The 27,039-nt window shown below is 41.0% G+C and overlaps 1 protein-coding gene and 1 long non-coding RNA gene across 29 annotated transcripts in view; one reads left to right on the plus strand and one right to left on the minus strand.

Annotated features, from left to right (window-relative positions):
- Positions 1 to 27,039, plus strand: part of TCF4 (transcription factor 4) — a 351,743-nt gene that overhangs the window by 308,587 nt on the left and 16,117 nt on the right. For all 28 annotated transcript variants that reach the window (XM_082699639.1, XM_082699615.1, XM_082699616.1 and 25 more), the window contains 4 exons: positions 5,386 to 5,453; positions 6,585 to 6,663; positions 9,209 to 9,285; positions 12,243 to 12,446. In XM_082699639.1, coding sequence (XP_082555765.1) covers positions 5,386 to 5,453; positions 6,585 to 6,663; positions 9,209 to 9,285; positions 12,243 to 12,446 — 428 coding nt within the window. The remainder of the gene's footprint in view (positions 1 to 5,385; positions 5,454 to 6,584; positions 6,664 to 9,208; positions 9,286 to 12,242; positions 12,447 to 27,039) is intronic.
- LOC309848271 lies at positions 15,297 to 16,714 on the minus strand. Its single transcript, XR_014302933.1, has 2 exons — positions 16,343 to 16,714; positions 15,297 to 15,964 (listed from the first exon to the last, which is right to left on the minus strand). It is a non-coding gene; the product is annotated as an uncharacterized lncRNA (long non-coding RNA).

Consider the following 27,039-nt stretch of genomic DNA (forward strand, 5'->3'; position numbering starts at 1 on the left):
GAGGGGCAAACTTAGAACCATCAGAAGGTGACCCCCTGGAACCACCTTGTCCCTCTTTCTGTCCTCTGCATTTCAAAGATGGCAGATGCTTGCCAAGGCTTACAGAGGCTTGTTTGACTTGGTGAGGTGATCACTGTTTCTCGTTTTGTCGGCTTTTGCCCTTTAATGCCCAATAGCATTTTTTGATAAATAAATGCTTAAGAAGGAAAAAACATCCCAATTATCATAACTGTTTTTTGGGGGTTTTTTGGTTTTTTTTTTTTTTTTTTAATGATACATCCATCCATGGATTTTTGAGAGAATTGTCACGTATTTTAGTTGGCGCACGGAGTACTTTCCTTCAAAGCCTTGCCTGTAAACTCTGGAGGTTACAGTCAGCGTTTTTGAACTGGAAGGATCCATTAGGCTCCCGGGAATTACATGATCATAACGCACAGGACACAGCATGGATTCCTACTGGTTGGGCTGGTAGAGTACCCCGCTGAAGAGAAGAGCCAAATCCGGAGTTACCACCATCAGATCCTTCAACTCTTCCTAAAACCCTTCCAGGGCAATGCTGCTGGCTTTATATCAGAAGCTGGCGGGGCCAGGGCCTCACATGCCAACATGCACGTAGAGCAGGAAGGGGAGCAAGTGATTGCAAGCCAGCCTACAGAGGATAAAAATGTCTAGAGGATAGCAGCCTTGACATATATGTTGCCACATACATATTTCCTTCTTACCTGCAATGCCCAATTTCCTGTCTTGACCAAAAGGTTTGAGAGCACTGCCTAGCCGAACATGGTCTCCCGAGATTACTCAAGGACAGGAGCGCCCCAGTACCCCACTAGGAGATACCATTTGTATACATTCCCAGGGTGTGACCCCTGGTTGTTTGGGACTCCACACCCTCCCTTCTTCTCAGAGGGAATTGGGCATAAAACTAACATTATTGTTATAATAACTATTATTGTTCCATTAGTCTTTAACTGGCCTGCTTTCTAATGCATGGAACTTCCCATGTTTTTAAACCTCAAACCAAACAGTGTTGAAGGAACAGACTACCATGATTGATTTAATGCAACATATGCTAAAGATTACCCTGGAATATCTCTCTGGTTCCTGAATTAATCTGGCTTACAACTTTCACTTCTAATGACATGTTTGTATGACATGATGCATTGTACTATGTGGCTTTTCTAGTAGAAACATTATGTCCATTTCCCCTTGAGGACTCGGTTTCACAGTAATTTTATTATTAGAGTAGTCATATAATATTCACTTTGTCTTTTGTAAGAATCTCGAGCCTTCAAATACAGTTGGGTGATGAACAGGCACCGTGCTTAAGAGTAATATGGATTTTATCCAGCAGTGACTTGGCATCTTAGTTACAAAGACCACCAACGGAGAACAATAAACTCGTTTGATTTAAGTCTTCTTGTCCATTTCCTGCACATGGTCCTGGGGTCCTACTCCCCCCTTGAATTCCTAGGAATCCCTCCTGCTAAAAATTAGTGCATTGTGGCCTCTATTTGAGTCTTTATTCTAGAATCGTGTGTACTAAGAATGCTGGAGATACTCCTCCTTTTGTTATCTTTATAGAGATGAACTCATGGCTCATTTTGGAAGCATTATGCTGCTTCTAATAGTTTAATCACATGAAGGTCCCTTGGACACAGTTCAAAAACCCTAAATTTTAAAGCAGTCACCATCTTTCAGACAAATTCACTCTGAATCGTAGTTCTTATTCCTTTTAGATCTTCACCGTGTTCCCAGCCCGAGGTTCCGGGTGTGCAGTAAAGGGACAACACATTTTCCAAATTCTGATTTTCGGTAGCCAGTCCCCAGGCACCACTCTTCCTGGTGTTTGGATTAGGGTGTGTTCTGATAGGAATGGCTGTTTCCTCAAAGCTGAGACTGAGACTGAGGGTGGTCCCACATGAAACAGAAGGTACCAGACCCTTCCTTCTGCTCCATCTTCTAGCCAGCAGCAGCACCTGTGTTCAGACCATCTGAATAATGCTTAGGGGGCTGGTGGTCTCGAGTCCCCCTATCAAATTTCAGTTCTTTTTAATAACTGCTCTTTTTTTTTTTAGATTTTTATTTATTTGACAGACAGAGATCACAAGGAGGCAGAGAGGCAGGCAGAGAGAGAGAGGAAGAAGCAGGCTCCCTGCCCAGCAGAGAGCCCAATGTAGGACTCAACCCTAGGACCCTGAGATCATGCCCTGAGCCGAAGGCAGAGGCTTAACCCACTGAGGCACCCAGGTGCCCCAATAACTGCTCATCTTATATTCATATTTACCTTACTGCTTTAGAGAATAATTTTTTTTTCTTGAGCAAGAGAAATTGATTAGAGCTAAAATAACAAGAAATCAATCCCATCTTTACCCAGAAGGTGCAGTAGTTTCTACTTCTCCTCCTATTATATGAGCATTCCGGCAATTTCTAATGATATGAGTTGACAAAAACTTGGGCCTAAAACAGGAATTGAGTCCTGTCCCATGAAAGCCATAACACGGATCTGATGAGCACAAAGTTTGATTAGAAAGTGTATTTTGCCAAACACGACCCATTACTTCTCAGTATAAAAAAGAGGACGCTACTTGATCATCTAAATTCACTTTCTGATTATGTATGCCTTTTGACATAGCAGTCACACAAATAAAAAGAGAAATCTTCAAGAGAAGGACCTATGTAGCTTAACGGGTTCAGAGGCTCAGAAATGTGTCTTCTCCCACATTTCCTGGAACAGAACAAAAGGCATTCCAACTGAAAGGGCAAATTGGCCCCAGTACGCTGCTTTGAAATTTAAACCCTTGGGTTTGGCCCTCCAGCTGCTGCAAGGTAGAATGGCTTCATGTGAAAAAATAGTCTGTTCTTATCAGTAGCTTCCATGAGTAGCCTTTGGAGTTTTCTGAAACATTCTCCTGATCACATGGGGTAAGAAGTTGATTCTAGTCTTTATTCTACTTCCTGAGCCCTAGTACCACACTCTACAAAACAGGCAGTAATAGGAAGTTTAGTTGGAAAGAAATCATAATGATCATAAGATCATGACGATCTTATCTCTTCTCAAGTGTATCTCTCTCTCTCTCTCTCTCTCTCTATATATATATATATGTACATATATATGTGTGTGTGTGTGTGTGTGTATGTATATACATACATAGAGAGAGAGAGAGAATTTATTTTTTAAATGTCCCTAAAATATTTCTTTTGGTTTTCATGAGAATATATTTTGAAAAATTTGTCATCTTCATGTTAAAGTTGTTCAAAGGAAGATTTAATCTTTTGAAAGCTACTATTGCAGCAAACTTTATCTGTAATTAAAACAAAAGCTTATCTTTTTTGATTTGGGTTTTTGTGTTAGTAGATAATGTAATTCTTTTTGGTGTGGCTCTGAAATTGCATTTCACAAAGACCTGTTTTTTAATCAAGCAGATCACAAATTTGTTTGACTAACAAATCTAATATTTAGGTATCTGTGATAATATTGCTTCTGTGGGGGAAAAAAAAAAAGTATCTAATTGCCCCCAAATACCATTCTAGTACATGCTGAAAAAATGTGAGTGCTCTCTGTGCTTTCAAAATCTCTATTTTTTTCTCTTTAGAATTGTCTTTCATTTTCAAAGAGCTCCTCAATGCAGAAATGTTCATTTCTACATGAGATATAATTTCAATTAGCTCTTATACTTAAGTATTTTTAATATTAGTGGCATCTGGGAGATCCGTCCACTAGCTCTTTGTATGTCTGACTCATTTCAAAAGTGTGCTTATACTTATAATCCTTAGCACTAATAAGCGATATACTTTTAATAGTATGAATTTGTGATCTAAAAAAGAATGGTTTTGTCAGAGGGCAGTTGCATTCCTTGTATTGCATACTGGTTTTCTTTCAGTTTTAGTAATTAACAAATGAATATGGGTATGGGTTTTGTTAAACAAATAAAGCACACCTCAAAAGATGATTGAACTGACATACCTAACGCAGAACCCTATAAAAATAGCAAGCAAGATGGGACTGGGAGGGAGACAAACCATAAGTGACTCTTAATCTCACAAAACAAACTGACGGTTGCTGGGGGGAGGGGGCTTGGGAGAAGGGGAGTGGGGTTATGGACATTGGGGAGGGTATGTGCTATGGTGCGTGCTGTGAAGTGTGCAAACCTGGCGATTCACAGACCTGTACCCCTGGGGATAAAAATATAAAAAGTTATAAAAAGTTAAAAAAAATAGCAAGCATAACTTAACTATGCTAAGCAGAGGTCAGGAGAATGAAATTATGACCTAGAGAAGTAGAGAATTCAACCTATTGAGATCTGACCCCACTACCCCATTTTACAGATCTGGAAGCAGATGACACATTTGTCAGCAAGTGCGCCCTTGGGTCAAGGAGAGGACTGGGATTTTTTTTTTTTTTTTTTTTTTTAGTTATGTCAAGTGCAATGACGTTCTGTTTGGATTAATCAGTGGACTTCAGATTTCCTTTTTTTGTTTCACAAAATAGCGAAAGACGGCTCCTTGGAGTTTAATAGGTTTTATTTAAATACTATGTTTATTTGCTAATGTTCAGGCCTTAATAAATGTCATATGCCAAATGTTCTAAGGGTTGTATTAATACTGTTCAATAAGCTGATACTTCAAATTCCAGGGCGCAATCTACGTTTTTTTCACAATAGTCCTTGGTTCATTTATTTTGTAGTCAAAAATACCAGTGTTTAAGATGACAGAGGTAACTTCATGAATATGTAGACTTCTTTCATCTCCGAAATTTGAGACCATATTGATTTTTTGTAGCGTCACAGTTCAGATTTTTTTTGAACCTAAACACAGACTTGAGTATAGGTAGAGTATGTGTTATTTAAAATATTAAAAATATTTTCTTGCCCAGGAAGCCAGACCCATTATAGAATTTCTTTTATTTTTGCCAAGAGGAGCACCTCGTTTTGCTAGGTATCAAATTTTTTAAAAACCGGAAAGCTGGCCTAAATTATCTGTGAAGACAATTCCATTGTCTCTCTGAAATAGCAAGAAGAGGCACACTCTGAAGACTTCAGAGATCTGAAACGTACCACTTACTTCGTAGCTAGGAACCTCCTGTGCTCGCACACTTGCTACCATTCCCCACCAACTACTCCTAAGCAACCAGGGGGCCAGTCATAGCCACTGGAACACTTCATCTTGAAACCAAGGTGTCAGGTTTCTATTTTATCTGTAAAAAAAAAAAAGTTACATGAATATATTTGACATCTACCTCAGCAAACAAATTAATGCTAATTAAAGATTAATGTGTTGTAATTAGCATTAAAAATGCAATTAAATTGTGAGTAAATGGACCAGGAATAGAAAATTGTTCGACGTCTCACTGCCTGGTTTTTCATATTCTGCCTTTTGTTTTTGCAGCAAATAGAGGAAGTGGGGCAGCAGGCAGCTCCCAGACTGGAGATGCTCTGGGGAAAGCACTTGCTTCGGTGAGGAAATATTGACTTTGGACTTCATATGTACCATTGTGGAAGGGTGAACTTTAATCAGAAGTGGACATTTGGAATTGTAGAAAATGAATGGCAAATAGCCTTGATTTCTGGAAATGCTAGCTTTCTTGCAGAATGGTGGTTGGAAAATTTGAGGAGAGAGCTCTGAAGCTTCCAGGGAAGGACTCACCCTTCCAGGTTGTCTCCTCACAATGTTGCCAAGCAGTCCTCAGTTATGGATTTGTGGATGTTTTCAGGGCCTTTCGGTGTATAGATCTTCTACCTTGATTTCTTACTTTTCTCTAAAGACGTATAGTACTCATGGACTAAGACTGATTTTGCAGGGAGCAATTCTAAAACACTTTGGGAAAGGCATTTAAAGAAAAAAGACCATACCGAGCTCTGTGAGAAATTGTCACATAATTGGCGCCTGGGGACTCAGTTTCTTTGCCTCACCTGTCTGCTGCCAGGAGGCTAGTGTTGAGCAGTTCTTGCATGTTCACTAGTGATAAAGCATCCCACCTCGTCTGTGTGAGGTTAATGCCTGTTGTTGTCTTCAAAAGCTAAATGTAGCCATTTGCAAATTTAAGTGGGGATTTGTTGCTCTCACATTTTGTCTCTTTGGTTAGCTTTTCCTTACCATTGGGAGCATAAAGTGAGTTTAATTCAGCATTGTGACCTAAGTGGAAGTTTATACTTCGTCTGGGCGTTCTTAAGCCTTGGCATTAAAAGCTTTAATTGTGGTAGAGAAGGAGTTGGACAAAAATCTTAGAAATGATGCTGTCTGACCTGTTTGATGGAGGAAGAAAGGGGAGATTGGGGTGTCCATGTGGCTTGTTCACAGCCACGGAGCCTCAGTAGGACATGGGAGGGAAAGCAGAGTCTACTGACTGTGGTCCAGTACTGTCCCCGCCATTTTACATGAGCTCATAATTCTTCGTTTGAAAAATTAAAGTGTTAAATCTTTCATTTTATGATATTGGTACTAGAGTCCATTGTTACGTTATTTTATGACTTGTAATTTTTAGATGAATTGCAATGACCCTTGGTTATTTAACGAATTGTTGATTCTTTATTCCTAATAAATGAGGGTTTGTTTCTTTTTTTCTTTTCCCCCATTTTTTTTTTAAGATCTATTCTCCAGATCACACTAACAACAGCTTTTCATCAAACCCTTCAACTCCTGTTGGCTCTCCTCCTTCTCTCTCAGGTACCGTACCTAAATCCATTCCCATCATAATACCAGTGTCGGAGAACGATTTCCCTCTCATACTTCCTGGTCTGGCAGGTGGAAACTCCCTCCCTCCAAAAGCTCAAAACAGAACATTTCTGAACAGAAACATGGAAAGGTCTGTCTTTTCCTCTGCCATATGAAAGTACAGCCATTCACATCCAAAATTTTTCTCAAAAATTACATGTTTTTAGAATACATAGGCATATGGAAAACTTCCTAAACTTATCTCTGTAGAAGATATTCAGCAGAATAACATACTCTAAGAAGACAACTCAGGTGAGAAAACCCAGCTATTACAGTCAGGAATATGAATATAGATTATATAGCCATCAAATATAGACTGTTCAAAAGGATCATTTCCCACGGAAATTTTAGGCTTTCCACGCGTCCTTTTTAAAGTCCACGTCCCGGACATGATTGAGGAAAACTCTAATTGTGTGAATAGAGAAGTAACTGCATGGAGTAAAATGAAATGTTTGCCTTAAAATAGTACATATTAGTATGACCTATGGCTTCAAATAATAAAATTATAAGTTGTTGAATTATGTTAGTAAAGCGTTTCCACTTTTCAGAGGTCCATTTAAGAGGCTCATTGCCCTTCTCGTATAAATGCTTCCAGAAGGCCCTATCTGGTGCATGTCTGTGTTCTTGGAAAGGAGGACAGGTGGCTTCCAAAAAAGAATCCGAATCGCATCTATACCTGATTGAAACTTGACCTTACTGTAATTTATAGTGAGGTCACTCGCCTAGATGCTGCCTTCTCAATCCCTGTTACTCCCTGTAGCAGCTCTCACGGGCCATCATAAACCGGGTTCCCTGGTAGAAAGCCGGAGGTTTTAGACTGGGCGAGGCTTTCAGAGGCGATGGCCGTGGCTTTGGGGGAGCCAAATATCAGCCTTTTCCAAGCCTCTGTTGATATGGGGTGGGGGCTGCCGCAGAATGGAGAGAGGTGGCTGGACGTTTAAGTCCGCGTGTCCCAACGGACAGAATTGAAACTGGAAGGACACAGCGATGCTATGAAGGGGATCATGGAACTGCCATGAAACATTCCCCGTGACAGAAAAGGAACCGAAAGTTGAGAGATGCTATCCACTCCTGGGTCTTCTACCGTTACGCTCTGGGACATACATGATCACCAGCGTCAAGTGTCCAGAGCCAGTGTCCAGAGGCAACACGGAGCCCAGTGAGGCAGGTGGTGAGGGAGTCTGAGCAGGGAGAACTCCAAGGTCCCTATTTCCAACAAAGCAGCTCTAATTTCATCTGTTTTATCATTTGGGGGGGAAAAAATCTAGAGTCTATTACAGTTTGAGAACGACTATTTTGGTCCGGTGCTCTGATGTTACAGATGAACGTACAAAGGCCCAGAAGGGGGACATGATTTGCTAGGGCAGCACACACGTCAGTACCAGAGCTTGGGCGACCATCCAGCGCTCACCATCCTGCCACTGCATTTCTAGGTTAATGACAAGAAGGTTCGGATGTGCAATTCATTCCAGAAAATGCCACAGACACCCAAATTCTGAGCAGCGTGCTCTAGAGACAGAGAAACAAGGCCAATTTTCAGGTCCAGCTAATGCCCCATGAAAGACCCCATGTTAGGAAGAGAGAACTTTACAAAGATGTAAACATGGGGATTAATTGCTGTTTTCACACTGAAAGTAGCTGGCTTTGTCCATATTCTATCACCGCAAGTAACTGAACAAACTATCCGATTTTTATTTAGCTTAAAAATACATATCCAAAAAAAAAAATACATATCCATGCACACCCTGAAATGATAGGAAGAAGGAATTTTTTTTTAAATGCTAAGCATGCCGGGAAATAAGATTACAATGAGATCACAGATTTTTTTTTTTCCTTTCTTGAATTATTTCTTAGTTTGCACACAGAGTATGCATAATTGTGAGTTTAAAAGTGGTTTTTATTTTGTAGGTCAGACATGGAATATTTATTGTAGCAGGAATCAAGTTTAGTGGATCACAAAATAATTATTTTCTTCAGAAGAAACCACTTACTTATTACTGTTGTTATATTGAGTTTTTAAATCTCCGGTTTGGTGGATTACTGCCAACTAATCTTAGTCCCTTAAAAAGTTTGGAAGGCTTATCCCTCCTTAAGGATTATTTTTAAAACAAGTAGCAGTGCTGTTGTTCATTGGTGAAAGAATTTTGGTTTCACAAACTGGCCTTGCATGAAGGGGTAACAAAATCCCCCTTTGCATTCTTAAAAGTGCCTTGACGATGTAGTGATCTCTTTCCTTCAGGAGGAACCCTTCTCTGGCTTAAATTCAGAACCAATTAGATGATCCCTTTGGGGAGGAAGCCCAAGAGAATTCAGGGTCTACATCCTGTTTGAAACTGAAGATGTTTTCCTTGTCCCAGAATTCTTGTATGGGGAGTTTACATGTATTTATCTTAATTGTCCAAATGAAAATAAGCATTTCTAAAAGAACTGTTTAAAATATCTGCGAGGTTGTTTTCAGATTATATAGATCTCATTGTAATCTCCATTTTAATATCAGCAGGCACAGCTGTTTGGTCTAGAAATGGAGGACAGGCCTCATCATCTCCTAATTATGAAGGACCCTTACACTCTTTGGTAAGTCTCATCTGCTCATCTCTCCTCTAGCCATTTGGTGACCATGTTTCTCTTTTCGCATCTGCTTTGACTCTTAGTCTCATCTCACTAACAGAAACTTGAGATCGATGTTACGCACACAAGTTTGGTTAGAGCTAGATTTATTAGACTATCATTTATTCCTGTTTGTGGAGTAGAACCCAGATTCTACTACAGTGTAAGCCCTAGGGCTCCAGACACCTAAGACCAGGTAAGAGATTAAAAATCTTGGAAAGACAGTGGCATCTGTCCGGTCTTTGGGAACAGTCCCCATCAATAAGTTGTTAATTTCCCAATACAAGAGTGCTAGTGTTTCAGCTGAGCCACCTAGCCGGACCACTCGGAGATTCAATATCCCTCTGCTTTCCTTTCCAGAGTGACAGGCTTATAGGTGTTCTCCTCTTGACCTCTGATAAGAAGCCTACTGTCTGTTTCCTCGTTCCCTTTGGTTCTCCTAGAAGTAACGTCATGAAATGTCTGCTCTCCCAGTAAGGAATAGCTGAAAATTTCCATGGGTGTAATTAATATTATAAACACTCCCATGATGATTCAGTGTCTGACACTCTAGTCTCTGTCAGCTCATGGTGGATGTGGCTGGAAATGTACATGAAATCACCCTGTCCTGGGTGGCCTTTGATCAGTGTGTGAATCAAATGGGGGAGAAGTAACAAGAAAGAGCTCTTAAGTCTTTCAGAGGTGGGTTTCCTTCATTTCATCCCTATTTTGAGACAGAACATGAAAGAGGCATCGATTGATCTGTCCGTCTAACTTAATGTCTTGTCAGAAGCTCAGCATTTCCTTTCTTCCCTTCTGACTTACTGTTTAAATTAAGGAAAAATCTAAAAATGGAAATATGGAGATAGATTTCCCTTGGCTCTGGCCTTCCTTGCTGTAGTGTGAGGTCATCCAGCTCTGCATTTTAGCCACTAAAGGCAAGCACAGGGCGAGACAAGGTATACACTACCTGCCCTGCCTGCGTTAATTAATCTGTAGCCCACATCTAGATAATCCATAGTTTTTCTAAGTGTTTACCTGCACTGGTTATTCTGTGGCACCCATCCATCAAAACTAGGTGATGTCCAACTATAGAACCATAAAGACTCGGTGTATAGTTAGGAGCTCTAGCTTTAGTTCTCTGAATACCCACCACTCACAAGGTGATTCGCAAGCAGAAACTGCTCGCTCTACCAGGAAGCTGTGAGCCGTGAAGGGTGATAGTTGCACGTATTACTTCTCTTCAGGGCTCACATGCACACTTGGAAGTATGTATTACTGTTCCTTTTTTTATAAATTATGAAATATAGACTCAAATAAGTTTCGTACCTTTGCAAAGATTTCATAAGTAACAGTGAAGAGTTTAGGGGAGGTCCCTTCACAACAAAGCCCCCCCAAATCAGAATGTCCTATACCATAGACTAACTGTATTAGACACACATTCCTTCTGTCAGTATAGAATAATTCGAAATTGTTTTTCTCAGACAGTAGAGCTGGTACATCTGTTTGCACAGCCCATTGGAAATCAGTAGGTGGTAGCATGACCTACCACAAAGAGACACTAGATTTGAAGTCCGAAGACTTAGGTTCAACCCTACCTATACCATTTCCTGGCATTGCGTCACCACGTAATTAATACTCAAGTTCTTTGAGCCTCATTTGCGTGGCTATATGGAAAGGATATAATTCTTCCCTGCTTGACTTATACACAGAGAATGGAGATGCAGTCGCATGGCATATCTTAAAATGTCACACTGGAGAGTGGTTTTCTTGCTGTCATTATTGATCATACTGCAGAAGGTGAATACACATCTACATGTCCTTTTTCTTCACCAAAAACTATAGTATAAGCCTTAATCTAGTTGCAGAAAACAGGATCCCAGGGGCAGGCATGGAAAAAAAAAAGTTCAGTTGGTTTTGAATTGTATAATTTAATTATATAGGTAGTGAATGCTATAGAGTAAGGGCTTTGGAGTCAATTAGAAGTCCCTGGTGAATAATTAATTCATGTCTTCATGATTCTTCAGTCTTGAAATCTCATACCACTTTGGTTGACAAATCGTTTTAATGATTTTTCTGTATCCCTTTTGAGTTCCCACTCTCCTTTACACACATGCTGGTGATAATAGAAAGCACTGGTAAGGGGCACCTGGGTGGCTCAGTGGGTTAAAGCCTCTGCCTTCGGCTCAGGTCATGATCCCAGTTTCCTGGGATCGAGCCCCGCATCTGGCTCTCTGCTCCGCCAGGAGCCTGCTTCCTCCTCTCTCTCTCTCTCAGCCTACCTGCGATCTTTCTGTGTCAAATAAATAAATAAAATCTTAAAAAAAAAAAAAAAAGAAGAAGAAAAAGAAAGCACTGGTAAGAAACACTGGAAAAATAGATAGTACTCAATAAGAAATATATATAGAAATAAGAAATTATAGTCTGCAAGCATTTACCTGTCCCTGACTTGGTACTTAGCCCTGTACCATATGCTGTAGAAGAGGTGAAGGAAATATGCCTCCGAGAAGGTAACGAAGACAATTTAAATGGGAAACTACAAATACGTCGTCTACCCATTGTTAATTTTTTGAAAATTTTAATCAGTGCCTGCTAGAATGTTTCTCAAATTCTATAGATTTTTTTTTCCTGAAGTAAATCTAAATTTTCTTTCAAGCTAGTGGAATATAGTATAGCATATGTACATTGTAATGTCCTGAAAGAATTACAAAATATACTTTGTTCGTGAAAAATAACACTATGATATACCATTAACATTTTTCACTAGTTTCCTTGGAAGGTCAGTGTTTATTTTTTATTATTGTTTCAAGGAAACAATAACATTTTATTGGAAACATATAATTCAGAAACTCAAAGTATGATTTGTGTCAACTCCAGTTTTACTTCTATAACCTATGCATGCATTTCAAACTAAATCAAATTTCACATCATTCATTAACCAACAGCAAAGCCGAATTGAAGATCGCTTAGAAAGACTGGATGATGCTATTCACGTTCTCCGGAACCACGCAGTGGGCCCGTCCACAGCTATGCCTGGTGGTCACGGGGACATGCATGGAATCATTGGACCTTCTCATAATGGAGCAATGGGTGGTCTGGGCTCAGGGTATGGAACCGGTCTTCTTTCAGCCAACAGACATTCACTCATGGTAAGTGAGGAGATTTGTAGACTCTTCAGTTACTGTATAGAATTAGAATTTCAAGTATAATACCACTGCTGTTGTTTCTTCTTTTTTAAACAGCTTTATTGAGCTGTATCATTACTTACCTGCATTCTACCCATTTAAAATGTACAAGTCCATGTGTTTGAGTATGTTCGCAGGGTTATGCAATCATCACCAAAGGCTAATTTTAGGATGTTTTACCCCCTGAAAAAAGAAAAGAAATTCCCATGCCAGTAGTAGTTACTCTCCATCCCTTCCTCTCCCTGGACCTTGGCAATGACTAGTGTGTTCTGTCTCTATAATTTTCCTATCTTAGATATTTCCTACCACTGGAATCATACAGTATGTGGTGGTCTGTTCTGACTGGTAGGCTTCTTTCAGTTCATGTAATGTTTTCAGCCTTTATACATATTTCATCTTGTATCAGATCATCATTCCTTTTTGTTGCCAAACAAGATTCCATTGTATAGAGATACGTTACTATTATCCATTCACCAGATGATGGATATTTGGGCTGTATCCACTCCTTGACGATAATGAGTAATGCTCCTATGAGCATTGATATACAAGTTTTTGGGTGGACATGTGTTTTAATGTCACTTGAGTATATACCTAGGAGGACATTGCTGGGCCATGGCCAGTGTTTTAAATTCTTCATCTTAGTGACGTCACCTAAAGGACCCAGCTTGTTTGTACATGTTATATTACTGGCATTTCACATATGAAGAGGTTGAAAGTTGGTTATTATTATCAAAGAACCCAAATCAATGTCTTTTGATTCTGTGTGTGGGAGGTAGGAATATGTGGTGTGTTTATCTGTCTAAGGATATGGGGTGGGACTGTGTCATTTAAAGATATGACAGTTTATCACTGCCTATTTATGAATAAGTTGTTTATTTCAATAATATTTAAACAGATCTGTCCATATTACAACTGGAATTTCAATTCTGCCCATTGCGTTTGGAAACAATTTGGGAATGCATCCCCCCTTTTGGGGTGATTATGAAAATTTGGATTTTTTTAAAGATTTATTTATGAGAGAGAGAGAAAGGGAGAGCTTGAGGGCGTGGGGAGGGGCGGAGGGAAAGCGGGAGAGAAACCCTAGCAGACTCCCATCCTGAGCGCTGAGCCCCTGTGGGGCTTAATCTCAAAACTCTTGAGATCATGATCTGAGCTGAAACCAAGAGTCAGAGACATAATGGACTGTGCCATCCAAGTGCCCCAGAATTCGGAATCTTCTTAGCAAAATGTTAAGTGATGACAGTAGGGTGACTGAATGGTGGAGAATGTATTACTAATGATTCTGTGTATTCTGCTGCTTATAAACTCCTGCTTGATCAACAAACACCTTAGTGTCCTCTTTTGTACCTGTAGGCTCTTAAAAAGCTGCTTGGATGAAGGTCTACCTTCTGTTACCAACATAGCATCTCTTGTTTACCCATGATTCCAAAAGGGGAATGCAAAATAGGCACAGGTTCTTCTGAGGCTTGTTAAGTTCTTGCTCAATAGGATTCTTCCGTCCTCCTTTCGGTTTCTCTTAATAAAAGGCTGAGATTGAGGGGACCATCCTGAGTGTTGTGTTATAGAAACCTGCAACCAATTTGAAACCAAAAATACTGGTTTATAAATAGAAGCAATGAACTCACTTCTGAAACGTGGAAAGATATTTCTGAATGCCAAAGCTCAATCTTTTTTTTTTTTTTTTCCTTTTTTTGCTTTTCCTTGACCTCTATCCTAAAAATTCATCATTGAGTAAAAATTGTTTGTCTATTCATGGCAGTTGCTAAGAGTTTACAAAAGGAAAATATAGATGTTAATTTAGCTTGGCCTCAGGTAATGTGTTAAATACACTTGGGATGCATATAATATGAGGTTTTAGTTTGTACAGCTCTTTTCTTTTTAAACTACAATGTTTAAACAATACTGCTTTTAATTAAGAAATCTGGCTTTATTAAAAGCCAGATCTGTGACTTACAACCATTCCTCTATATCTGCTCTCAATCAAGAGAAAAATGGTTTAATTTCTGGAGCTGTGTTCGTTTTGCATATGTTGAACGGGCGCATTGCTTCAGAAACAGTTTTTTTCCATAAATATGTAAAGTTTGCTCTTAAATACCAGATGTACGTTAAGTGGTTCTTTAAAATAATAAACGACACATAGATGCTCTGGGGGGACTGTTTGACCTTTGGGTTGCCTCCCCCTTGAGTCTGATTCGAAGGCGGGATCAGAGGGAGGGCCCAGAATCCTCTCTGGAGACGGGAAGTTGGCCTGACCTGGCTGGAGTGGCCAGGGAGGGGATGGAGCAGAGCAATAATAGAAGAAGGGAAAGAATCAGCCAATATTACACAAAACATTTTTGATTTGGTTTTGAAAACACTCTGCAGAAGCTAGAAAGCTGCTAGTTTCGCTGAGGAGGAAAAGCTCCTACTCCCTTCTCTGAAGGCATTTACAATCCAGTCCGGGGCAACCTCAGAGCCAACTGGGTAGTAGAGTCAAGTCCAAACACGTGGCACGGCCACACCTCACACCTCGCCACCCTCAGAACCCCCCTTTCTTCCCAGAAATACCCGGTAGACCCACGGAGGCTGAAGTTCCCCAGCCTGAAACTCGAATGTGTGTGAAGCAGATCGGATTGTCATTTCTTTCCTTGCGCAAACCGGTATGAATTTTCAAACAAAAACATAAGAACAAAGGAAATAGTTTTTGAATTTAGTCAGTCTGAAGTTAGCCTTTGACCATTTGATACATTCCACAATAAAAAGGAAGTTGAAGGGGAGGGGGAACCCCCCCCCCACAACAACAACAACAAAAAAATTCAAGGAGGATACTGGTAATGTTTTCCACATTTGAATTTTAATACATGAAACAGGCTATAAAACTCTGGCCAGCTGCAGTAAATAAAGTAGCAGTGGGAGGTATGCACCGGAAACTGTGCTGCAGAGAACACTGGTGGGTGTTTCTTTCCAACGACACACCTTCGTGCGTTGTTCTGGAGTAGAAGCCTGTTATAGTGACTTCAGACCCATCCCAGGGCTAGTTTTGTTCTGAGCAGATCTGCTTTATAATTCCCCTTAATAATTCCTCCTGATTAAAGAATAGACAGCTTTGAATTCTCTTGACCTCCATCCTCTCTCGTTTCCTCTCTCCCCGCCTTCTGAAAATCAAAACAAAATGGCTTGATAACTTGGAAGATGATATAAGCATTTCTTTCTGCAGCAGCTTGAAATCGTGGTGGGGAAAACTGGTTCTGCCTCGGCTGTTATGTTATCTCATTTAATTGCTAACATATTGTACTTAGCTTTTGATTCATAAAATGTTTTCCTTGGAGTTCTGAAGTAGGTCTTCAGTGATTTACTAAGTATTAGTGTAATGAAAGGGAATTTTTTTTTTTTTTCACAGCAGCATGGCTCTGCTAACGTGAATGTTGGAGACTTGCAGGCTTTCTAGATGCTATTTGGCTGTGCTCTTCCCTGCCCAGAAACCTTCACTGGCTTTCCATTATCTACAAAATAAAGACGAGTTGATTAAGCCCCATTACCATTTACCAAAAGCCTTATGTTTAGCCATTCCAATACGCAAAACTGTTTCCAGCAAGACCAGTCTGTGCAAATGACCAGAATTTGCCCTTTGGGTTCTCCTTAGGTCGTTCTTCCATGCCTGTAGGGCTTGGGCTGCCCTACTCACTTCCCCCTTGTCCATCTCAGTCCCACCTCTTTCAAGCCTCAGACTCCAATTCTGCCCCTTCCAGGAAGCTTCCTTGTCACCTCCACCTGTGACTGTCCATTTTTTCCCCTCCTTCCCAGAGCTCTGTGAATCATACTATTTTCTTACCCAGTCATGCAAAACTATAGATCTTTTAAAGGCCTGACTTTGCCCTTACCTCCTATCTGGCAAATCCTTGAGTACCATGTCTTACATTAGGCGCTCCGTGAGCATCACCTCAGGCCGTCTTCCCAGGAGCCCTTTAAGGGGGATGGTGATGTCCAGTTGAGTTGGTCGAACGGGCCTTCTTGGGTTCGAGGAGCTCAAGTCTGGAAGCCAACCTGAAACTGAGGAGCACCGCCTCCAGGTTCCACGCCTTTTGTTTATTACCACTAGCCCTCCCCAGAGATGAGCTCTAGCTGTGCCTTTCCGGGTAAGAGCTTGCGATTTTCAAAACTTGATAAATGCTCCTTGATGAAAGAATTTCCAGGCACCCCTTGGCCAAGTTCCTAGGGCAGCTTTTTACCCAAATGCAGAGTTAAAGAATTTTTCCTCCAGTGCCGTGGTATGCTGGATTAAAACCCGCACGGTCTAAACACTTCCTCTTAAATCAGCATATCTGGGCTAAGTGGCACAAGGTATAAACTCTCCTTACTAGGGTCATGAAGTAGTAAATTTAAAATTATTTCTCTTACCAAAAACCACCCACGTTTCCGACAAGAGTCAAAGCAGAAATCTCTGAATGTGGGAGAATAAGGAAACAGGTGGGTTTGTCACGAAGCTAATTAGACATTCTTACCCAGGTAGAACCCCCCTGTGCCTCAGATACCTCCATGGTTAATCCTGATAGTAAATCATTAGGTTTTTATGAATTATTGTGAAATGACAGTTCTGCAAAAATGATTCTCTCCAGTCTTCACTCAGTATTCAGATCCACAGATGAGACCTGAAAGCAAAGCTTTCAGATGACCTAATCTCCTCTTTTAACTGAATAAGAACAAAACCCACATCAAAAATGTCTTCCTGTGACTCTACGTGCTTCTGATTACTTGCCAGTAGAGTCAGCAATGAAGGGATCACTTAGCTGAAGATTTCCTTCACAATTAACATGTAACATTAGTGTGGTTCCTAGACCCTTTTTGCTTAAAATCCATTTATTCATTTCCAGAAACATTTATCAAGAGTGTTTCCCAAATGTGAGGCTCTGTGCTAACACATGGTCTCTGCTCTCCAGGGGTTCCCAGTTTAGTAGAAAAGGAAACATATTTAAAAACAAATTGCTGTGGCAGTACAGGAAACCCCATCCGAGGGCAGGGACGCAGCCCTCTGACCTGGGAGGGAAGGAGGCCGTTGTTCTTGGTAGAAGAGTAGTGGTCTTCTTCTTCTTCTTCTTTTTTTTAAATTTTATTTATTTATTTGACAGAGAGAGAGAGATCACAAGTAGGCAGAGAGGCAGAGAGAGGAGGAAGCAGGCTCCCCGCTGAGCAGAGAGCCTGATGCTTGGGCTCAATCCCAGGACCCCGAGATCATGACCTGAGCCGAAAGCAGCAGCTTAATCTGCTGAGCCACCCAGGTACCCTGAGTAGTGGTCTTCTAAGGATCTGTTGCTCTAGTTGACTTAGGGTACAGGAAACCTTTAAAACTCCCCACCCACACCCATCCCCCACAGCATCCCTGAGACCCCATCCTAGAAACCCCAGGTAGGGGTGTGGCATGCATTCAGAAACCAGGCATTTCAACTTGAGAAAGAAGAGGGCAGAAAGAAAGAAAGAAAGAAAGAAGCCATGCATTTCAGATATAAGCTAATCCTAGCCCAGTTTCCCTTTGTTCATGTAACATTTTTAATTTCAGTTAAAAAGAATTTATCAGAAGAAAATTCATGGGGCACCTAGGTGGCTCAGTTGTTAAGCATCTGCCTTCGGCTCGGCTCGGGTCATGATCTGAGCCCTGGCACCAGCACCGGGCTCCCTGCTCAGTAGGAAGGCTGCTTCTCCCTCTCTCACTCCCCTTGCTTGTGTTCCCTTTCTCGCTGTGTCTCTGTCAAATAAATAAATAAAATCTTTTAAAAAAGAAGAAGAAGAAAATTCATTAGGTGATAAAGCACCTTTTTGTATTTGATTGACATCTGAACATATGAGAACGTTTACCACTTAGGGCCTCATAAGATAACAACTTAACTTAGTTTTGTTTCATTGTTCTTAAGAAAGGACGATGGAATTCTAGATTCTAAAAGCACCCCAAAAATCATTTAGCCCATGGCCCTTCTTTTACTGCTGAAGCCCAAGGCCCAGAAAGGGGGAAGTAACCCAAACATGGACGTCCAGTAGTTAATGGCCAAGCTTGGGTAGAAACCAGACAAGCCAGCAGGGAGAGCAGCACTCTTTGTCGCAAACACCACACCACTGCAGTGAACTTCCTCTCTAAGCCAGCACCATAGCAGTTTCAAAACTGTGGCTGAGGCTACAAGGAAACCCAAGAAAAAATTATTTTGATTATTTTCTTGAAGTGTAAGTCACATACCACGTTATCTTAGTTTAGGTGTATAACATAGTGATTCAACAAGTCTGCATTACTCAGTACTCAACATGACAGAAACCCTTGGCTCCTTTTAGTTGTTCCTTGGCTTCATGCAACAGGAGACAGACATGGGCGGGCATGTGGTATCTCGGGCAGCGTTTACTGGTACATGTAGTCATGATAGTGGCAGAAGTCAGAAAATGTTTCCACGAAGGTCTGACCCGTAGAGGCCTCGCCATCTCTGTCTTGCTCCTCTAACTTTCTCACATTTTGACTCCGTAAAGTCGCATGGATATTTGAGCAGATGCCGCATTTCTAAGCAACTATTACCGTAGACTCTCAGGGATCTTATATATCCTCTCTATCCAAATCCCCCTAAAATCCCCTGCCAAGCAGTCATCCAAGGATAAGTAGCTCTAAATGACCACAAAGCCCGTTTCTATCAAATGTTGGGAAATTCTTCTTTATGTCCAGCCCAAATTTACTTCTCTCTGCAGTCCTCATTTTTCTGCCTCTACTGAGGTTACCCCTAAGTCAAACCCAACAAATACATTAGAAACTTAGAGTTTTTTTGAAAATGGTCTGGTCAGTTTTTTTTTTTTTTCTCTAGACTAGATATTTTTGTCTTCAAATATTTACCAGCACCCACCCACCCCACTCCCCCGGTTAAAGTTTTGATTTTATGACTTTCCAGTGCATTCTCCCTATTTTAAAAGGAATGCTTTCTCTTTCAAGGACTTTTTAGCATGTAGAGTCTCAAACTGAGCACAGTGCTTAAGGAGTCATCAGGGTGGGCTAGGGTGGGTCTATTACCAAACCCATTCGATATGCTGTGTATTCATTTAAAGATCCTCACAAGATCCTATTAGTCATTTCTGATGCCTTCATCATCCTGCTGGCGGATACTGAATTTCTAATCAGCTGAAATCCATAAGCCACATGCATCTCAACTACCCTTGTGTGCGTTGTGTTGTATTGTTACAAAACTTCATGTTATGCCTTTGTGGGTTTTTGTGGGGTTTTTTGGTTTTGTTGTTTTGTTGTTTTTCTATACCTGTGCATTTCATCCTGCAGCTTCAGTCTGTTTCCAGTTGAAAGCTCTTCTTTAGGTCCTCATTCGGTCACATACTCTGCCAACACTGTCGTTGGTTGTTTCGACGGGTGCCATTATTGCCCTTAGCAAAGCCATGAATAAAAATGTTAACTAGAGGAGGACACAGAGCAGAAGGCCTGAGGTTCAAGGCTACAGACTCTCTCTCAATGCTTACATCGTCCTCATCCTTTGGGTTTAATATTTCAGCCAGTCGCGTTCAACTACTTTTACTCTCCCACTGTCCGCCTTCTCTCATTTTTCCCTTAGCTTTATCACAAGACAGCGGACATGTGGCATTTCCATGAATGAGGAAGTAAGGTTTGTCCACAAAGACTTGTTCTTGGTGGAACCAAACTGAGTGTGAGAGGTCATTGCTTCTCTTTCAAAGCACTTCGAAACTATCTTTTAAATAGCCTGTTTCAGAATTTCACTCAGGATCTTAGTCATCTCCGCATCTTTCCATAGCTACTATATAGAAACTAATGTAGGTTTCTCTCTTTGATTAAGCAATTTGCTTATCTATAGTGTTTCACCATCTATCCTAATCTCCACAATTATATTTCTGAGAGCAGACTAGCAGACTTAACTGACTCAACTTTTTAAAAAATCTATATCAATAGTGTACTTTATTTTAAGAAAACTTAAGGGAAAAAGAGGGAAAAAAAACTTGAAGAAATTCTTTTTATTTTTTTCAAACTTTTCCTAGCCTGTGGAGATAGTCTTGACATCCTACATATGTAAGCTTAAGGTGGACAATTGGAGGATTTCGTGTATGTGTATATTTTGCCAAATGATCACCACAGTAAAATTAGTGGACACCTCTATCCTCTCACATAATTACCTTTTTTTGTGTGCCTGATGATAACTTTTTTAAAGATCTACTCTTAACAACTTCCAAATATCTACTAGAGTAGTTAATTACTGTTCCCTTGTTGTACATTCAGTCCCACAGTCTATTCACTTTATAGCTGCAAGTTTGTACCCTTTGACCAACATCTTCCCATTTTCCCCAGCTACCGCTCTTCTACTCGCTTATTTCCGTGAGTTCTTTTTTTTTTTTTTAAGAATCTACGTATCACATATGAGAACATACAGTATTTGTCTTTTTCTGTCTGACTTAAAGACATTCTCTTAACCGTGGATTAGGTACAGCAGCTTCAGAAACCTGGAACTCCCCATTTGACATTTCCGCATTCACGTAAATGAAAGGTCAAGAGGTTTTAAATACAACCATAGCAATGGGACCACTTGTGCTCCATTGATAGCCCCTGAGATGAGGGGATCTGTTGTGTGGGCAGATCCCACAGCAGTGGGTCCAAACTAGGTAGATCCCTTCTTCACCCCACCCCATCAATACCTATTTCACCCAAAACAGGTCCTGGGACCTGGAAACAAGATAGTCTCTGTTGGACTGTCAAACCCAAAAGATTCCCTTTCTCCACTTCTAGGACAAAATAAGCCTAGTTCCCCAAATTGTTTTTCCCCTAAAGTATGTGTTTAACACCCTGGTGTCATGAACTTTATTTTATTTTATTTTTAAGGTGGGGAGTATATCCTTTTTAAGATTTTTGTTTATTTATTTGACAGAGAGATCACAAGTAAGCAGAGAGGCAGGCAGAGAGCAGGGTGGGGTGGGGAGCAGGCTCCCTGCTGAGCAGAGAGCCCAATGGAGGGCTCCATCCCAGGACCCTGGGATCATAACCTGAGCCGAAGGCAAAAGCTTTAACCCACTGAGCCACCCAGGCGCCCCATGAACTTTAAATGAATAAAAACAAAAACTGGTTGTTTTCCCCACTTTCAAAATATAAAAGCGTATTTAAAAGATACTCTTTGGCCTCATTGTATTTTTATGAAGCCTTCTTCTTAAATAATAGAGGAAAAAGCAGGTAGATGCTTTGAATAGCATAGTCACTGTCATATTTTTAAATCGAACTCTTCTTGGGGACAAAGACACAATGCTGAACTGTCCATAGTTTAGAAAAGGCACAACCCTTGCATTTTAAAAAGGTGGTATTATCCTTGTTTCCTCAAGAAAGCAGATTTTGGGGGAGGAAAGATAATATTGTATATATTAGCAACTACACAGATGCTCATTCCCTCGTTCTGTGTCTTCTGTGCTTCAGATCCTTTGGGGGTTATGAAATGTGTACGAGAGTCTCTGATCCTTTAGACCTTTGACTCGGGGAGGGGGGCGATAACACAAGTATGTGTCTGACTCTAATGCAAGGTGGAATGAATGAAGTGACCTAAGAAACAGTTCAGAGAAGGACGAATGTGGTCCAGCCTTAGGAGACCTAAGGTTTCCTAAGAAAACCTTCCTGCAAAAGGTGTCATGGAGCTCATATTAGCGTCTGTGTAGGATCTCAGCAGTTAGGAACGAGCTAGAAAGGGCATTGCAGAGCTATCAAATAAAGTGATTAAAAACAGATGCAGAAAATAAAGGATCTCATATGCCCAAATCTGATGATGATACGGGCTGGGCAGCACCGGCCGGACAGCCTTGGGTGGAAAGCCCCTCCCCCTCCTCAGAGTACAGCAGCTCCAACAATTGGCTCAAATATTTCACATGAGAGTCCACAGGAAGAGCGAGTTTTCATGTATATTTTTTACATCCAAATTAAATTAACTCATGGAATTTTCCACCCTTAGGAATTAAAGTAGCAGCTCATGAAGTAATTCAGTTATGTCATTCATACCAAAACAGAAAATTCTGGAGCGACTTGGCACTGTTTAAAAGCTGAGGCTAGGCCTTGGCCATTTTATATTTTTTCAGAATCTGTGGTCGTTGTGTTATTTTAACTTTTATTGTGGCTGTAAATTTTTCAAATCAAAAGTATCTTAATTGCTTAGAAAATAGAAGTGTAAAATGGGCTCAAAATAAGAAGAGGTTTTAGGCAAGGCAGCTTTAAGAGGGAAAACCTAAAAAAAAAAAAAATCAAAAAAATTTTTAAAAGCTTGAACGTCGCATTTCTGAAACACGAGGATTCTACCTAATTGGCTGACATTCACAGTTGTACATAATTATAGCTTCCTCTGCATCCATAAATCATCTTACAACTACGAAGTTGAGTTGAACCAGAAGATCTCTCCAGTATTAGGTAAATGACATCTTCTGGGTAGCACTGTCCTGATACAATAACCGCGTTCATTTCCAGGCAGCTCATTGGACACACTGTCGAAAACCAGGGTATCGAGTTTCCACATTTTAATTTCACGTTTGCCTTCTCCTGGGCTCCTGCACACGGACGGGTCTCGTTTGGAGCCGAAAGTGTGTGAAAGTTATGGGGGAATGGTAGTCTCTGGGTAATGTTTCTGTGAGCTGCCCAGATTCTTCCCCCTGTAGTCTAGATGGGAAACAGCTGGTTTTTGTTTAAAAAGCTGTTTTGCGAAATGTCTGAATCTTGAGGTGTAGAACTGAGGTCACCAGTAAAAGCAGGTGCTCGAGAACAAGTGAGAATGACTCTGGGGGCCAGCCGGCCTGTAACCTTCTGCAGGGTACTTCCTAGCACAGGAGAAGTGTTGACGTTGTCCCCTCTGTTTAGCACACAAACAGAGAGAAGGAAGCAATCGCATTACCGGTGCTATTAGGAATTGAGTATGTTTGAACGTAGCCAGCCCTTGAGAGAATAATTAGCTCAGTCTGAAAGAAACCAAAATGGTGATTTCCCTCGCAAAGCTTCAAATACAAAGGTCCAAGATTCTGGCTTCCTTTAGATGTTGTAAGTGCGTGAATTTCCTCTTTAAATACACCCACAGTGAAAGAACTAGCATTTCCAGTAAGTGGTACCATAACTGAGGATGTCCTGCAACTCCATGGACACAGTCTCAGGGCGAAAAGAAACCTGAAATGGCAAGACCAGTACCAGGGCAGTTTTGAAAAAGGCAAAGAAAGAAACATGTGGAATCACTAAAGGCCAGTGCACGTCAGATATCCACCAGTCTGAAGATGAAAGGAAACAACCCCCTCCCCTGGGAGCTGGAGGTTATTAGCAGCTGTTTATCCAGTCGGGAATAGAGATTAACATTGTAACTTTTTTTTTTTTTTTTAAGAACTAGAGGAGAATTTGTTTGGGAAGTTGGCTCTTCATATCAAGTCACAGTGCATTGCCAAAAAAAACTTCCTTTCTCAGAACTCATGTACGAGAGTTGAGCAATGTTATGATTCTCTGAGAATCTCTGGATTACCCAAAGTCTATCTCCATTAAATGGAACAGAAAAGGATAGAGAAATGGATGGATGTCTGCCATCCACACATTCCCTTGAACTCTTGGTGTGAAAAAGGCTGCTTACGGTTTCTCCAGCCTGCCTCTGCAGTGGGGGGCGCCCTTCCTACCCCCCACATTCCCCACTACCCCCCAGCTCAATCTTTACCACTCTGAGACATACCCAAATGGATTTTGTACATGCCTCCTCCTTATAAAATGTCTTTTTGTGACACACTGGGGAAGCTATTCAGTACCGTGTGGAGCTTCATTCTCAAGAAAACAACATAGTTGGATATTGGTATTTTCCCCCCCGATTTAATGCTACTCTTAATGTCATTTTCTTTTATTAAATCCTTTCTTTTGCTTTTGATCTTATTTATAGCAGAGCCACTGGTCGTATGGAAACTATTATTGTATAGCTGGGAGATGAAAGACTTCACTGCAGTTAAATACAAGTGAATCATTTGGGGCAATAATACACACACACAGCGAGGTACCATTTGTGTCCGAAATGCCCTGTGTTGTTCACTTTGTAGTAGAGCCGGTGAGGTTTATAATGGGCTTTACAAAAATCTGCCTTTTGTCCAAAATATGTACTCTGACAACATGAAAACATGTTCATATGCAGCCCTAAGCTGCGTCTTCATATAGCTGTAATATCAAAATAATGCCACTTCTTGATGTAAAAATAGAAACTTCGATTTAAAGTTGAGATGTTACCTCATCGATGTTGTGTCCGTTTTTAAAAAAAAAAAAAATTTAAGTAATTTGTATCAAAAATCTACCCGTCCTTCAGAGCCTATCTGAAATGCCACCTCCTTGAAGAAGTCCCTGGTTTCTCAATTTGGAACATTTTCGCCCATCCTTTGACACCCCACCCAACCTGGTCCTACCTCGTGACATTCACTTTCTTTTGTCTTAAATGGCTCCACCATTAAGATGTAGGAACCTGTAAATGATAGATGTGTCCATTGTTTATCATTTCTCCTACAAATACCTAAATCGTGCCTTGCACACAGCACGCATCTTTGAGGCATTTGTTGACAATGTTCATTTTTTGATAGAAATGTGCAAAACGTATAGTTGACGTAAGACTGTAAGACGGGGATCTGTGGGACTAACAAAAGAGAAGTGGTTGGTGAGTTGTGCAGAGGAAACCAGCTCTGGGAAGCAGAACAGGGAGGGCTTGGCTCAAGAGCCTTGCCGATTTGGGAGCAAATGCAGCACATGGGGAACCATGAGTGGGTAACCGAAGCTGGAGATGCAGGAACTTGGTAACAGGAGGGAACTGGAAGGGTCCTCTGGTGTCCAGGTGAAGGACACAGGTGCACAAGGTATCGATCTTAGACTTGATCCACAGAACGATGGAAAGCTGACATGCAAGGGTTATGGGCAAAGAGTAAATCATTCAGAAGGGGAATATTTAGGAGGTGATGGGAAGGGAATGTTTCATTGTTACTCTTCCACTTCCTTTCAAATATTTTACAATAAGCCTGTGTTACTTGGATGATAAGAAAGGCATTAAAAAAGAAAAGCCAGTTAGGTACAGCTAAATCCCTAGGAGTTGACCTCCTTGGCTGCCTACAGAGCAACCTGTATGGAATCCAGTCCCGTGGTTGTACACAAGCTCACAGGTGTGTCTGTACAGTAGGATCAGAACTCCCAAGCACACGTCAGGTGTATAATCGTCTTTTCCTTCAGGCCAAACAAAAGAAGCTACCTACCAGTCAGCGCACAATTTCACCATCATCTCTGTGCTGGAGAGACTTGGGTTCATTAGGCATGGAGTAAGTTTAGTTCCCTACAAACTACTTAGTAACCTGCTACCCGGGGCCGGAAGGGGTGATAGGGACTCCACGAACCACCTGCTGAGGTTCTCACTCGGAGGACCACATCTAGTTATGGTTTCCACTGTAGGAAAGTCATGTAGAGACGTGAGGGCAGAGGGTGGAGATACAGAGGAGAGAAATGAAACAGGTCTGATGGATGGAACGTACAAGTGAAGAGAAAAAAAAAAGATGAACTGAAATCAGATAACACGCATTTGCATCTCTTGAATTAAATCACAGAATCATTCATTTTAACCATTTGGGTGGACATTCTTGGGAGTTTCGGCCTACCTGATCACGTGACAGGTCAGGCCTGCCAAGTCAGGGTCATTTACATCATGTTTAAGCCCTTTAGAAAATTATTTTATCATCTGGGGCATAAAAATTAAAGAAACCTCCCTAGAATTGCCCAATGAGGAAATACCTTAAATTTCAGGCAAAGCGTAAACGAAGCTGTTAGATTTCTGGGGGAAGAAACAGGTGTCCTCTGGAGTGAGGGGGTCTTTCCCTCATAAACATCTCCCAAGAATCAAAATCCAAACCAAAGAATGGCATCGGTTCTGACTTTAGTGAAAAATCCTTTAAATGTTTAATGACAGGAGTTTTTAAAAAGTCGTCTGATAAGTTTTTCAACTGAGAAATATGGAAGTGATATTTGTGGTTGAAGGGCGTCCCAGATGGTAGGGCTTTCTCGCACAAAGGAGTAGGTTCTTAGAGGCGGGTCTCGGTTTCCACCGCATCTCAGTGCCCCCGGGACTGTTTCCCCGCAGAATGCGTCCGCTGCTGCCGTTCCGTGAACCTCCGTGAGCCATCTGTGAGCCATTAAAGTCTGCATGGCCGCTTCCTACCTCTTTAAAAGATGCACTTTTGGACTAAACGGTGTTTTGCACATTTGGGAAAATAAGTTTGCTTTCCTCTAACATGAGGGAGAGCTGGAGCGATCATGGAGACTGAAATCTAGCCTTCTCCAGCTGTCATGTGTGATGGATATTTCGTGGGGAGATGACCGTTCAGACATCCACACTGCCTTCTGTGTCTAAGGACAATTAAAGCCCATCGACTTTTCTTCCGTGTTTGTAGAGGAAGAGAAAGAGAAGAGAGAAAAGTAAAAAGAGTAAAAAGTTACCGGGGCTTTTTTTTTTCTTTGTCCCATTTCCTTATTTTGTTTCTTCTTAAAAACACCTATGTCAAAAGGAAACATTTGACCCAGATACCATTAATAACAGAGTTT

Source organism: Mustela nivalis (assembly GCF_964662115.1).
Source record: "Mustela nivalis genome assembly, chromosome: 14".
Lineage (NCBI taxonomy): Eukaryota > Metazoa > Chordata > Mammalia > Carnivora > Mustelidae > Mustela > Mustela nivalis.